Raw genomic sequence first — 15,138 nt, 5'->3', positions numbered from 1 at the left:
GAACTCACAGATGACTGCCTACATCTGCCTCCCAAGGACTGGGACTGAAGATGTGTGCCGCCACCACCCATGAATGATACGTTTTTTTAAAGTGTTACCAAAATGATAATGGAGACTTCACAAATTCTGTACTTTAGGCTATTTTTCAATGAGTTCTCTAAAGTGTCTATAAACAGGCCTAGGATGACTGAAAGCTTTGTAGTAAGATTCCCTATATCTCTTAGTCACTGTTCTATTTTGGTGAACAAACCACTGTCTCATTCAGTGTTCTATTGCTGTGAAGAGACACCATGACCATGGCAACTCTTATAAATGTAGTCTACTGTCTTCATGAATGGCAGCATGCAGGTAGACACAGCCCTGGAGAAGTAGCTTCAGATTTCTACATCTGGATCCATAGGCAATAGGAAAAGAGAAACACACTTGAGCATTTGAAACCCCACAGCCCACCCCAGTGACACTTCCTTCAACAAGGGCACACACATCTACTAACCCTTGTCAAATAGCCCCACTCCCTAATGACCGAGCATACAAATATGGTACCATTCCTATTCAAACCACCACAGACACCATGAAAAATGACAAAGCATTTAATGGGGGCTGGCTTACACTTTCATCATGGCTGGGAGCATGGATCCTGAGCAGTAGCTGAAAGCTATATCCTAATCCACAGACACAGAAAAAGAGAGGGTGGCAGAGTGAATCTGGAGTAGGCTTTTGAATTCTCAAAGCCTACCCCTAGTGACACAATTCCTCCAAGAAGGTTACTTCTAGTCCAACAAGGTGATACCTCCCAGTCCTTCTAATCATTTCAAACAGTTCTACTCTCTGCTAACTAAACATTCAAATATATGTGGGGGGGGGGCATTCTTATTCAAACCACCACACATATACGAAGGGTTTCCCTCCACAATGACTACTTCAGTGTCGAATGGGGGCCTCTTAAGAACTAAAGGCTTTCCACAGAGCATGTATAAGGATTTCTCTCTGGTGTGAGATATTTCACATCTTCTCCACAAGGAGATCTCAGAAGACTTTATCACGTAGCTTGTAGCTTTTCTCCAGAGGTTTGAAGGGAACGTTTAATACTAAAAGCCACATTGATCAAAGAGTAGATTTGGGCTGGAGAGATGGCTCAGCGGTTAAGATCACTGACTGCTCTTCCAAAGGTCCTGAGTTCAAATCCCAGCAACCATATGATGGCTCACAACCATCCGTAATCAGATCTGATGCCCTGTTCTGGAGTGTCTGAAGACAGCTACAGTGTACTTAAATATAACAATAAATAAAATCTAAAAAAAAATTTAAAGAAAAAGAGTAGATTTTCTCCTTTATGACTTGCTTGCCATATTCCCACATTGTAACATAACCTGTTTAATTCTCATGTGGTTTGATTTCCGTGAGAGCTAACCAAGGGATGAGTTTTTCACATTACTTAAAACACCCTTCTTCTTTGTTCTACTATGAATTACCACATGTCTTCGCAGCCGATATGGAAACAGAAATTCTTTCCCACATTGCTTACATATATAAGGTCTGTCACAAGCATGAAGCTGGCCAGGAAATATAAAGCCTTTTCCACACATCTTACATTTATTAGGTCTGACTTTAGTGTGGACACGTTCATGCTTTTCAACCTGATCAGAAGACCGGAAGGCTTTTCCACACTGCTTACACTGATGGGGTCTGTCACTGCTGTGGACTCTCTTCTCATGCCTTTTAAGATAATTAGAATAACAAAAAGCTTTTCCACATTGCTTACACTGATATGGCCTCTCACTGCTGTGGATTCGTTCGTGTTTTTTAAGGTAATAAGAATAATGAAAAGCTTTGCCACACTGCTTACACTGATACGGCCTCTCGTCGCTGTGGACTCGTTCATGTACTCGAAGCAAATAAAAATGCCGAAAGGCTTTGCCACATTGCTTACACACATAGGGTTTTTCTTCACTATGCATTATTTTATGTTTCCGAAGAGAGCTCTTAAAACTGAAAGCTTTCCCGCACTGCACACACGCATAGGGCTTCTCTCCACAGTGGTTCCTTTCGTGGCTTTGAAGGGAGGAAGAAGAAGCTAAATCCTTCCCGCACTGCTTACACTGGTAGGGTTTCTCTCCAGTGTGCATTCTATTATGTAATTGAAAGGAACCATAGTCATTGAAAGGTTTCCCACATTGCTTGCACACATAGGGTCTCTCACTAGTGTGAATTCTTTCATGTCTTCTATGGTTACCAAAATGAGCAAAGCTTTTCCCACAGTGCTTACACACGTAGGGCTTCTCACCGGTGTGAATTCTCTCGTGTGACTGTAGGGACGTGAAGTAAGGGAAGCCTTTCCCACACTGCTTACAAACATAGGGATTCACACCACTGTGAGTTATTTTGTGCTTCTGACACTGACTCCACAACGGAAAGGCTTTCCCACACTGCTTACACACGTACGATTTTTCCCGAGTGTGAGTGAGTTCGTGCGATTTAAGGTAACGGGCAACAAGGAAGGCCTTCCCACACTGCTTACATACATAGGGTTTCACACCACTGTGAATTTTTGTATGTCTCTGAAGGGTAGCAGAAGTACTATAAGTTTTCCCACAATGATTACACAGAAAAGCCTTCTTGCAAGTTGGATTCATCTTATGTCTTGAAAGGTAGACCAACCGTGTGAAGCTTTTCCCACACAGTTCACACACGTAGGGCTTTTTTGCACTGTGAATCTTTTCATGTCTGTGTAAAGAACTAGGATTGGTGAAGTCTTTCCCACATTCCTTGCACACGTAAGATTTTTGTACACAGTCACGTTCTTCATACCTCTGATCAGATCTGAGGCAAGGACGGTCTTCTTTATAGTCCTTATTTTTGGAAGGTTTCTCTCCAGTGTGAGTGCTTTTATGCATCTGAAGGGACTGAGGCGAAGTGGAGCTGCTCCCAAACGTCTTAGGTTTATACAAGGTCTGTTCATGTTCCCAGCCTTCATTAGGTTTATGTCCTACTGGATGGTTCAGTGGCACACCCAGAGATGAATGGCCAATTCTACCTTCTTCACAGATATTCTTTTCAAATGTAGCAAGTCCTGGACAAGATTTCAAGCTCACAGAGTGCCCTGGATCGCAGCAGAAGATTTCTGTGCACTTGTGACTTTCATTATAGTCACAGAATTTCTCCACCAGGTGGCTGCTGCAAAACAAACGAAGAGAACATGACTAAAACAGTGTTTACTGATTGAACCAAGGAAATGTGTGATGTTGGACGTAAAGTGCTTGGACTGCATGCTTTCCAAGGCCATTGAGAACAGCTAAAATAGAAACAATGATATTCAAATATGGTGGGGGAATATCTCCTCCAGATCATTAAAAATTCACATAGTATGTGAACACAAATTTCAACCCATTCTTTTTATTTATTTATTTATTTATTTATTTATTTATTTATTTATTTATTTAGGTTTTTTGAGGCAGTGTTTTTCTGTAGCTCTGGCTGTCCTGGAACTCACTCTGTAGACCTGGCTGGCCTCCAACTCAGAAACCCACCTGCCTCTGCCTCCCAAGTGCTGGGATTAAAGACCACCACTACCCGGCATTTCAATCCATTCTTATGACCATTTTGGATATATCAATTGATATAGTTTAGTATCAATCAAAATCATTTTTGTTTTTAGATACTTGCATGTCTATGAAATAACAACAGTTAGTCCTAGTCTATCAGAAAATTCTATTTTCATTTCATTTGCAAAATAGCCTCACGGCTTGTGGATAAATGAACATAACACTGAGTTTGTCCCCATGACTGGTGGACAAATCAGTGTAACACTGAGTTTTTGAATGTGTTCATTTGCAGTGCTTGTGGGTGTGCATGTGTACTGTGGTACATGGAGGTGCTCACGACAACTTTCCGAAGTACTCTTTCCTTCCATGCCAATGAAGCAGGCTTTCTCTGAGAAGTGCTGGGACAACAGGTGTGTGCTGTTTTATGTGGGTTCTGGGAACTGAACTCAGACTATTGTGATTACAGGGCCAGCACTACTGCTAGCTGGGCTTTTTTTTTTTTTCTTCCTTTGCTACCATTTTGAAATCATGAGGATGTCTTGGATAGTTTTCTGTCAACCTGACACAAATGTAGAATCATCTGGAAAAAACCAATCTCAGTGGAGAAAATGTATTCATTAGATCATCTTTAAGCAAATCTGTAGGGACATTTTTGTTAATAATCATCAGTGTGAGAGGGACCAGTCATCTAGTAGGTGGTGGCACCCCTGGGCATCAGGTGGTCCTGATTATATAAGAAAGCAGGCTAAGCAAGCCTTGAAGAGCAAGCCAGTAAGCCATTTCCTCCATGGGCCTCTGACTGCCTTCATTTCTTGCTTTGTCTTCTCTTAATGATGGTCTGTGACCAGAATGTGTAAACCAAATAAACCCTCCCCTCTGTCCACATAGGAGAAGGCTGAGCCTCAGGTACAGGGACCAGCAGCATATTGGAGATACCAGCAGGGTGGGTCGAGCACCCAGGATAGCAGCAGATGAGGGGACTAGCCTGAGCCTAGGAGACCATCTGTGTGCTTCCAGTAGCAGAGCTGGGGACTGGAATCTGCCTAAGACCTTGGGAGCCCAGGAGACGGTGCATCCATCCCAGATGCGGGACACTGAGTTAGGGATACTGCAGGAGGTTGGTCCTGCTGTGCTTTGACTGTGACTATGCCATGCTGTTTTTATTTTAGAGTAAAAAAGGGTATATATATATATATATATATATATATATATATATATATATATATATATATATAATTGTGGGGACCCACAAGTCAGAGATTTTCAACTTTTGAAAGAGAGCCATTGGGTTATTAAGGAGTTCTTAGACTTTTTTTTTTGATTTGGTTTTTATCAAGACAGGGTTTCTTTGTATGGCCCTGGCTGTACTGAAACTCACTCTGTAGACCAGAACTCAGAAATCCGCCTGCCTCTGCCTCCCAGAGTGCTGGGATTACAGGCATGCGCCACCACTGCCCGGCAAGTTCTTAGACTTTTAAAGCATTGAAATAACTTTTTTTTCTTGTTTGTCTGTTTGGTGTTTTCAAGATGGGTTCTTTACATAGCTCTGGCTGTCATGGAATTCTCTCTGTACAATAGGCAGAACTCACAGACATCCACCTGCCTCTGCTTACCACATGTTAGGACTAGAGATGGACACCACCACCACCACTGGCTGCCTATAATGTGTTGGAATAGCTTAAGACCAGTGTAGTGACAATTTTGCCATTTTGGTTCCTTTAGAAACAGAGACATAGTATAAGAATGTATTTGTTTTCACCTCAGGTATGGAGACATGGGGCTTCTTGGGACTGTCCATGGCAGCTGACTATGATTTGTACAATGTTCTAGGAGAGACATGGTTTTGCCTGCTGCATATAGTTTCTGTGACTGTGGGATGTTTAGAATTCTGCGGCCTCTTCAGAGGGTATATAAAATGCTAGAACCCCAATAGGGTGTGGTGGTTGTTGGTTACTTAGGGAGGTTGGTTGCAGTTTATTAGTAGTTGTGGTCAAAGAAGAAACAAAAGGAAAGAAAGTAGATTCAGGGATCTCTCTCTTTTTCCCCTATCCTTTTTTTCTCCTATCTAGTGTTAGTGGGTAAAACCGGGAGGATAAAGGGTGGGAAAAAGAAGCACCCACAACAGAGTAAAGACCAGCTGCACGTGGTTGTAGAGGTTTTGTTTGTTTGTTTGCTTGCTTGAGGGGGGCAATGCTTCGGGGTTTTGTTTGTTTTTCAAGAAAGGGTCCCCCGTGTGGCCAAGGCTGTTCTGCACACTGGCCCAGTATTGAACTCGAGATATTCTTGCATACCTCTGCTTTCCAATGCTAGCATCATAGCTATGCACCACCACAGCCCGACTTTCTTGCATTCTAATTGTGATATTACTATTAACATGACATCCCGGGACAAACAAACAGAAAAGTTCATGTGTTGACAGTGATGTGTCTGTGTGTCAAGTTGACAAGGGGTCAGTTCTGCTGGTTAGGATTGTGTCAGCTTGACAAAAACCTAAAGTCGCATGAGGGAACTTCAACTGAGTAAACACCACACCATTTTGGCTTGTAGGGAAGCCTGTGGAGATTTCTGCTATTGATGATTTATGTGGAAGGGCCCAGCCCACTGTGACCAGTGCCATCCATGGGCAGAGGCGGAGAAGAAAGGAATCGGAGAAAGCCAGCAAGAGCAAGGCGGTAAGCAGCATTTCCCCATGACCTCTGCTTTAGTTCACGTCTACAGGTTCCTGCTTGAGTTCATGCCCTGACTTCCCTTTCCACCCTGGGCTGCCTTAGCTAACAATCAGCACAGCAATACAAATCCAAAGGTGTGACATAAAGTTTATATATGTGTAAACTATGATAACACATCACATGTGATATCATCATATTCAACTTGTTCTCCATACTGCAATATGGAGACACAGATGTATAAAAGACAACTTTTGGAGGGAATTGTTCTTGGGATGAGGTTGGTTTGATGCTTAATATCAAATATATCTTTTACTTGTTTGAAAAATGGTCATTGTAACAGCACTCTAGAATATGGCCATCTCTTGGGAAAGAAATTACCTTAGTTTGCTCCAGAGATTTTCATACTCATTGACAACCATCAGTTTGTCTGACTTGTTTCCTAAAATATAGAACCAGAGAAATAGTTAAGAATTATTACCAAAAAATTAGGTAGCAGGTAAATTCATGGTGTAAATTATTCCATCTGACACAGTCACCCCAATTCCCTCTTCCATATTCCAATTCGTACATCAACACTGGTTAGCTAGATACACCTGTCCTTGACGGACCACAAAAGCCAACGCCCGTGTGTACCTAGAGAGGCCAGGTTCCTCAGGGTTTCCTGCATCACATCTTTGTACAGCTCCTTCTGGGATGGATCCAGCACAGCCCACTCCTCCTGCGTGAACGTCACGGCCACATCTTCAAAGCTCACTGACTCCTAAAAGCACACACATACATTTCCAGAAAAGTGAGCCTCGTGGTACTGAAGATATACACAGAATTCATAAGAAGGTGACATGACATGATGTTCCATGTACTGGCTGGTTCTGTGTGTCAACTTGACACAGGCTGGAGTTATCACAGAGAAAGGAGCTTCAGTTGGGGAAATGCCTCCATGAGATCCAGCTGTGGGCATTTTCTCAATTAGTGATCCAAGGGGGAGGGCCTCTTGTGGGTGGTGCCATCCCTGGGCTGGTGCTCTTGGGTTCTATAAGAGAGCAGGCTGAGCAAACCATGGGAAGCAAGCCAGTAAGAAGCATCCCTCCATGGCCTCCGCATCAGCTCCTGCTTCCTGACCTGCTTGAGTTCCAGTCCTGACTTCCTTTGGTGATCAACAGCAGTGTGGAAGTGTAAGCTGAATAAACCCTTTCCTCCTCAACTTGTTTCTTGGTCATGTTTTGTGCAGGAATAGAAACCCTGACTAAGACAAATTGGTACCAGCATAGTGGGGTATTCCTGTGACAACCTGACCATGTTTTGGGGAGGACTGTGGAAAGACTTTGCAACTTTAGGCTAGATGATTCATTCAGTGTTGAGAACTCTGTGGGGTGTTGTACAGGAGCTTGGAATATAATATTAAGAACAGTGCAGAAGATGGAAGCCTGGCTTGTAAAATTTTAGAGGGAAGATTAAAGACTCTTATCAAGGCCATGTTTTGATTATGAAGATTCTGTAGTTTTGGTTAGCTGGGGCTGAAGAATCAGCTGTGATTAACAAGATACCAGAACCACTAAAGAGAACCTTTGTGTTACTGTGATGCTGGTTAGCTGGAGCTAAGAAATTAGCCATGATTAAGAAGAGACCAGTATCACTGTGGTGAAATCTTCTGGAAAGTGTTTTCTGAGAGCACAGAGGTTGTGTTCCAGAGAGAACCAAGGTTGTACCTTGTGCTATAGCAGGACTTGGTACTGTGTAAGAGTCACCCAAATGGTACTGGTTTTGAAGGCATGAAGGGGTCATGAAGAACAGCTGAGGCTTGGCACTGTAAGAGGCCACAGAAGGCCATTGGTGAAGGTGCAACCTCAGTTGCAATTGATGGCCCAGAACTAAAGGTGTCATGCACAGGAGTTGAGGCTTGGCACCATGAAGAGAGCCTATGAGAGGCTATTGGTGAAGCCTAGTTACAGCGGAAGATAGCAGTCTTTTGGAGATGCCAGTACCATGAGATGACCACCAAGAACAGCAGCAGTAGTGGAGTACAGGCATCTGGAGCCTAGAAGACCAGGTGTTTGCTACAAAGGGCAGAGCTGGAGAAGTGACCCAAGCCCTTGGAGGAGCCCGGAAGATCGTGAGTTGGATCCCAGACATTGAACCATTGGAGTTTGAGTTTTGCTTTTGATTGTGAGTGTGCCCTGATATGTTTCCCTCTTGAAGGAAGAAAGTATTTTAGTGGAGCCCACAGTTAAGAGACTTTGAATTTTAAAAGATATTGGATATTTTAAAGGGATTGAACTTTTAATATGTAAAGACTGTGGAACTTTTAAAGTTATTTAGATCTTGGAGATGAATAAGCAAGTAAGGGTTGAGGCTTAACAGTGATGTGTTTGTGTGTCAAGTTGACAAGGGATCAATTGTTCTAGCTGGTTTTGTGTGGCTGGAGTTATTACAGAAAAAGGAGCTTCAGGTGGGAAAGTGCCTCTATGAGTTCCGTTGAATAAACCCTTTCCTCCCCAACTTGCTTCTTGGTCATGTTTGTGCAGGAATAGAAACCCTGACCAAGACATCCCATAAGTCAACTATGTGGGCCTCTAATTAATACTTCTTACAATTTGTTAGGAACATGAGTACAACTTCTGTGATTGTACTAAATGACAGTAGTAGAAAGTATATATCTTGGCTGTCTGGACCATCCTTAATCAAACAGCAAACAAGACCCGTGACAAGTAATTCATTTGATTTATGAAAGAGAGTTCCTATTCTGCTTTCTAGTGCTATGATAACACACCAGGATCAAGAAAGTTAATACAACTTGTTAGGAACCTGAATACATGTGCTGTGGTTGCACTAAAGGCAAATATTAGAAAGCAGGTAGCTGGGTTCTTTAGTGCGCCCTTAGTTAAACAGCAAACAGGACTCATGGCAAGCAGTTCTTCTCAAAAGTGTCCTATTTTGCTTACTGTTGCTATGACATATCACCATGGCCAAAGGCAACTTGGGCAGCAAAGTGTTTCTATGGATTACAGGTCTAAATCACTCCAGGAAGCTAAGGCAGGAAACTCAAGGAAGGAGTGTGCAGGCAAGAGCTGAACCCTAGAGCATGGATAAACCACAGGCACTGACTCACTGGGATATCCTTGTTCAAGCCAAGGCCCACATGACCTGGGATGTTAACACCATCAGTGGAGTAGGCCCTCCTTCATCAATCAGCCATCAAGAAAATGGTCTGCGGCTGGAGAGATGGCTCAGCGGTTAAGAGCACTGGCTGCTCTTCAGAAGGTCCTGAGTTCAATTCCCAGCAACCACATGGTGGCTCACAACCATCTGTAATGAGATCTGATGCCCTCTTCTGGGGTGTCTGAAGACAGCTACAGTGTACTTACATATATTAAATAAATAAATCTAAAAAAAATCAAATATTAAAAAAGAAAAAAGAAAGTGGTCTGAAGGCATTCGCACAGGCCAAATTGGTGGAGCCAATTCTTCAGGTGAGATTCTGATTTCCCAGTTATGACAAGTTGACAACTTACTGAGTCACCTCACTGGTCCATCACACAATTTGTATTTAGGAAAGTTGCTAGAGAAGAAGACAACAGGAGGATGGCATATGTCATTAGCCGGTGTTTCAATTCACCAACACGTCATCTTTATAATTTCCAAACATACTTTAAAACATTTGATCAAATCTATTAGCTGTAACTAGTGCCTGCAATAAATGTCTACAACTAGTCCCCTACAGAGGGCACTGTGCTTCCTGTCAGGAGCCACAAGTTGTCAAATAAAAAGTCCAGTGGCAGAGGTTAGGTTCCTTCCCTTGAGTTGTTGGTCAGGGGTGAACCAGAGGCAGCCCCTCTCCATTGTCTCTCAGCATTGCCCTTGGCTGCCCACTATAATGTTACTGCTGATGGAGAGAAGCCATCAACACTCGTTACCTGGGAACCCTGAAAGCTACCGTAACAACCAGCCGGAAACACAAGTCCATGGGCGCAATCATGTCATGAAGGTTACAGGGGTAAGCGATTGTATTCTAAAGCCCACTCCTCAAGAGAAAATTATGTCGAGTCCTGTAGTCTGACCCTGAGCTGCAGAGGAGACAGGTCTACATGTTAACGCTCTTGAAATAGCTATATATATATATATATATATATATATATATATATATATATATATATATAATCTTGAAATAGCTATATCTATGTGGATAGTAAAGACAACAGTCATCCTCGTGAGAGACGGTTCTATGTCGTGTAGAGTGTTCTTAATGCCAAAACCCACAACTTGTCAGTGTGAGGAGAATCACTGCGTATGGAGGCCTTGGGCATAAATAGGACAGCAACACCAAAACAAGTCCATCACCCTATTACCCCAGGATCGGGGGACGCTGAGGAGTGGAGCAGGATGATTGTATAGGCCAGGTAAACTGTCACGGCAGGACTACATTTATACAACAACAGCACTTGAGTTCATCTGCCAGTTAACATTCCAGCATGGATGGGGGAGGGGCTGAACTTGCCATTAACCCCCTCCCCCATTAACCTCAGAGCTACTGCCAATTAATGGCTGCCGGGATAGGGAGGGTCAATTGCCTTCAACAATTAACAATACTCTATACTATACAGCTTTGCATAAAAGCAAAAACTGGACTCAATAAAATATTTTCTTAGCTGGGCAGTGGTGGTGCATGCCTTTAATCCCAGCACTTGGAAGGCAGAGACAGGTAGATTTCTGAGTTCGAGGCTAGCCTGCAAAGTGAGTTCCAGGACAGCCAGGGCTATACAGAGAAACCCTGTCTCCAAAAAACCAAATAAATAAATAAATAAATAAAATATTTTCTTTTAAAAAGGACAAAAAGTTAAGGGGGGTGGAGGTATTAGGAGGAAGACGATGGATGGGGCCAATCATGGTGGCACATACCTTTTAGCACACTGTGGAGACCCAACAGGCAGATCTCTAAGTTTCAAGTCAATGTGGTCTATAGAGTGAGCTCTGTATAAGGCAGGACTACACAGTGAGACCAGTCTCCAAACACAAGCTAAAAGACTGGAGTAAAAGCACTTGCCAGGTAGAAAGGAAAGTCAGGCTCACTTGGCAAAGCACCACCAATGAAACAACGATGCTGATGAATCTGAGTATTCAATAAATTCTGCCACCGTGGCCTGCCTGAGAGAACTGAGGATATTCTAAGAGATTCTGAAACAGTGGACCCCAAAGAAATGGGAATTTCCTCTGGAATCTCAGGCTGAAAGAAGGAGGAGGCGCCAATCAGAGCGGGGAGCTTGTCTCTCAGAAAGGGACTTAACACCTTAACACCTAGCAGGATGAAGTGAAGCCCGCCATGGAAGGGCGGGGCGGGGCGGGGCCACACCTCCACTTGGACTGCTTGCTTATGCACATTCCTGGGTCTACTTCACTTTGATCTCACTTCAGGCCCTTGACGGCAGACTTAGGAGCCTCCCCCAGATCTCTTCCTCCTCTTTCCAAAGAGCAGACATGGACTAGATCTTTTCTGCTCTCCACGAATTACTTGGCTCTTTTTATTAGCTTACTGAGAACATGGGGCTGGGCTTGACTGTGCAGGTCGGGAATGCCAATTTCAATCTAGAGCTCACTCTATAGACCACATTGACTTGAAACTTAGAGATCTGCCTGTTGGGTCTCCACAGTGTGTTAAAAGGTATGTGCCACCATGATTGGCCCCATCCATCGTCTTGTCTGTCTGTTGCTGACATTACATGCTCAAGGCTCTTGGAGGTCCCAGTAAGAGAAATGACGTTACAGGTTTGGCAGAACGGGAGCCGAGCAGAGATCGGATGAGTTACAGCATCAGGACTCGGGCAGCCATGTTGAATGAAGCCTGAAGGGAGAGAAACAGCCTTCGGTTCTGGAGGAATGAGAGGAGTTCCTCGCTCAGTAGGGTTTGGAATGAGAGGAATAAGGTCCCTGTGATGTGACCTAGCCTAAGCACTGACAGAGAGAAAAAGGAAAGAATTAAGAACTGAAGAAAGACAAGAGCTACAGCTCTAAGCCACCGTGCATCCTGAAGGAAGAGAAGGGGAGGCAAAATTAAAGAGTCCGCAGAAGCTTGGTTTTCCCTACTTTAAGTTTAGCAGCTGCTGTTCAGTGAATTAAAAACCTCAGGTCTTGAGGAATTGGATTGTGTTGGGCAGGGAAATAGCCTACTCCCTAGCCAGAAGGAAGGGCTCAGTCCCAGTTTGACCATTCTGCTTGAGTAGCAGCAACAATACAACAGCGATACAACAACAATACACCCGGGTATCGAAACAACCAACCCTTCCAGCTTCCAGTCAAACCCTAGAAAAAATAGCTGAAGCTTCTGGTGGCTACTTATGTAAATAAACATACCCCCTCTCCGCCCCTCCACCCCTTCCCACCCGGTGCCCCAGTCCCTCGTAAGTGTACTCAACCTTCATCCCGGAGAGGTGAGAGCCCTTTGCTGTTCCAAGAAAGTGGTCTCAGCCCGGTGAGATCGAATCTGGCTGCTTCTCAGCCCCGTTTTTTTTTTTTAATTTTTATTTATTTATTGTTTGTTTGTTTATAAATTCAGAGTCACGGGTGCCCTTCCATTTCCTCACAATCTCGCACATGAGCCCCACTTACACTTAATGCTCCCCCACGACCCTGTGCCTGCAGACACCGCCCGGACTGCAGAGACTGGGGCTGCCGGTACCCATCCGTTCAGAGATGCGGCAGCACTGAACAAGGGACAGGTCTGCAGGCCCAGCTTCATTACGCAGGACCCGAGCAGCCGGGCCCAGCGGAGCCAGACCAGACTCAGCTGCTCATGGATGGGAGGTGACATACCCATTCCGCCAAACTGCAGCATCCTTACCCCACCCCATCCATCTTACCCGCTCGTCACTCCCATCCATCTGGGATGCCTGGTCCCACGCACCATTTCCAGCCTCTGGGTGTCCTGGTGTCCGCCTGTCGCTCCTGCAGACAGTGAAAGCGACCTGGATTCCCAGGCCTGGGATGTGGTATCTACTTACAAAGAACGAAGGTCCAAAGAATGAAAGACACAGATCTGAGAGCAGCAGAACGCCTCACCTAAGGAGCAAGCGCCTCGTTGGCCAGTGCACGCACTCAGATAAGACAATGATAGGCCAGCGAGCCCTCGGCCCGCCTCCCGCAGCCAGAGGGACAGAAGATGCCAGTGTTACTAGGGAAGGTCGAGATCAAATTATAGACTCTACACCTCTCCAAAACGCAGAATCCTGCTGTCACTCACTCAGTGGGGCTCCCACTGAGCGCCAGTAGAGGGGCGTGAAGGTAATTAGAGACCTTAGGTTTGGGTGGGAATCCCTTTACAGAACTATAATTAGCGGCAATATCTCTGCCTTTGTACTCTTTGGCTATTGCGGTCTCCCTCAAAGATCAATAACCTTCCAGGAAGAATGCAGGGCTAGGTGGGCATCTTAGGGCTAGAACCTTTGCCGAGTTTATGTGAAGTCCTGCGCCCAGCCCTCGCCGCCCCCTCCCCCGCCCCCGCATCAGAAACAAAACAATCACAAAACTGGAAGCAGAACGCTTTTCTGAAGCATTTCTTTTTTTTTTTTTATTTTGTTTACATGCGCACGACTGGGTGTGGGTCTGAGAAGTGAGAGCAGGGCCCCCCCGGAGGCTTTCGGGTGGAACCGCGTTTGCCATCCCTGCTGCTGTACCACATGTTTCTCTTTGTTGTGGTGAAAACAAGTCCTGGGGTTAATGCGAATGTCAAGATCCTGGGCCAAGGAGCTGGGAACACGGCTTCGTGACGAAGCCTCTGCTGCTTTTGGGCAAGACAGGACTTCTGTTCCCAGCACCCACCCCTGGAGGTTCACAGCTGCAATTCTAGCTTTAAGCATCGATAATCCCGAGATTCGCCAGAAAAACCAGCTCCACCATTTTGGGCCAAACATGAAGCAAGCTTTATTAAATATTAAATACTGACCAAGAGATGAACTTTGGACAAAACCATTCCCTAGAATTTCCCAGCTAAGAACGGCCTCTAGCCAAGTGTTGTGGGGCTCATTAAGGCAAATCTATAGGCCACCGTACTTTCCCATGAGGCTTTGCTATTTCCCGAGAACTACAATTCCCAGTATTCCCGGAAGTTGCATAGTTCCTAGGCAGGCTGGACTTGCAGGATGGTTTTGGACTTTACAGCATCTAATGTCCTTCTGGCCTCTAGGGATACTTTACACACATACTTTCTTATATATGTAAATTTAAAAAAATCTAAATGTTAGGTTGAAAATAGAGACTGAAAAAATGAATTGGAAAGATTGCTTCTGAATAAAAGATTGCACAACTATTGGGAGGTAGAGACACGTGAATCTCTGAGTTCGAGGCCAGCCTAGTCAAAAAGCCAGTTCCAGAATTCCTATCTGGAACAAAAGGAGGTGGTGGTAGGGGGAGGTGGGGGGAATGAGATCGTCAAACTGAGGGCATTAGAGAAACAAGGCTAGTCTTACCGGCCTCTGGCATGTATGAAGCTCACCCACCTGGGAGTTACACACAGGTACTGTGTCCTTTTACATGTTCTTGCACAGTTCCAGCTAATTTTATATCAACTTGACACAGGCTGGAATCATTTGAGAGGACGGAACCAAAACAGCAAAATGCCTTCATAAGTCTGGATGTGGGCAAGTCTGTAGAGCATTTTCTCACCTCGTGAAAGATGCGGGAGGGCCCAGCACATTGTGGACGGTGCTGTCCCTGGGCTGTGGTCAGTGAGCAGCACTCCATCCACCTTGGCCTCTGCATCAGCCTCCAGGTTCCTGCTGTTTGAGTTCCTGTCCTGACTTCCTTTGATGATGAACAGTGATTGGGAATTGTAAGCCAGATAAACTTTTTCTCCCCAACTTGTTTATCACAGCCATACTTGGCAACTATTTCACACAGCTAATGCATCTAACTGCAATGGACTGAACTGTAGGTGTGGATGG

General features: G+C 44.6%; 1 protein-coding gene across 1 annotated transcript; it reads right to left on the bottom strand.

Moving 5' to 3' along the window:
* Positions 1–569: 569 nt before the first annotated feature.
* On the bottom strand, positions 570–13,221 carry LOC127670735 (zinc finger protein 878-like). Its single transcript, XM_052165223.1, has 4 exons — positions 13,060–13,221; positions 6,845–6,971; positions 6,590–6,650; positions 570–3,174 (listed from the first exon to the last, which is right to left on the bottom strand). Exons 1-4 carry the CDS (start codon positions 13,078–13,080, stop codon positions 1,407–1,409), a joined length of 1,977 nt encoding a protein of 658 aa, XP_052021183.1. The 5' UTR covers positions 13,081–13,221; the 3' UTR covers positions 570–1,406.
* Positions 13,222–15,138: the final 1,917 nt, after the last annotated feature.

This window comes from Apodemus sylvaticus, chromosome 20 (assembly GCF_947179515.1).
Source record: "Apodemus sylvaticus chromosome 20, mApoSyl1.1, whole genome shotgun sequence".
Taxonomy (NCBI): domain Eukaryota; kingdom Metazoa; phylum Chordata; class Mammalia; order Rodentia; family Muridae; genus Apodemus; species Apodemus sylvaticus.
Note: the sequence above shows the minus strand (reverse complement) of the source record. Positions and strands in the feature narration are given on the sequence as shown.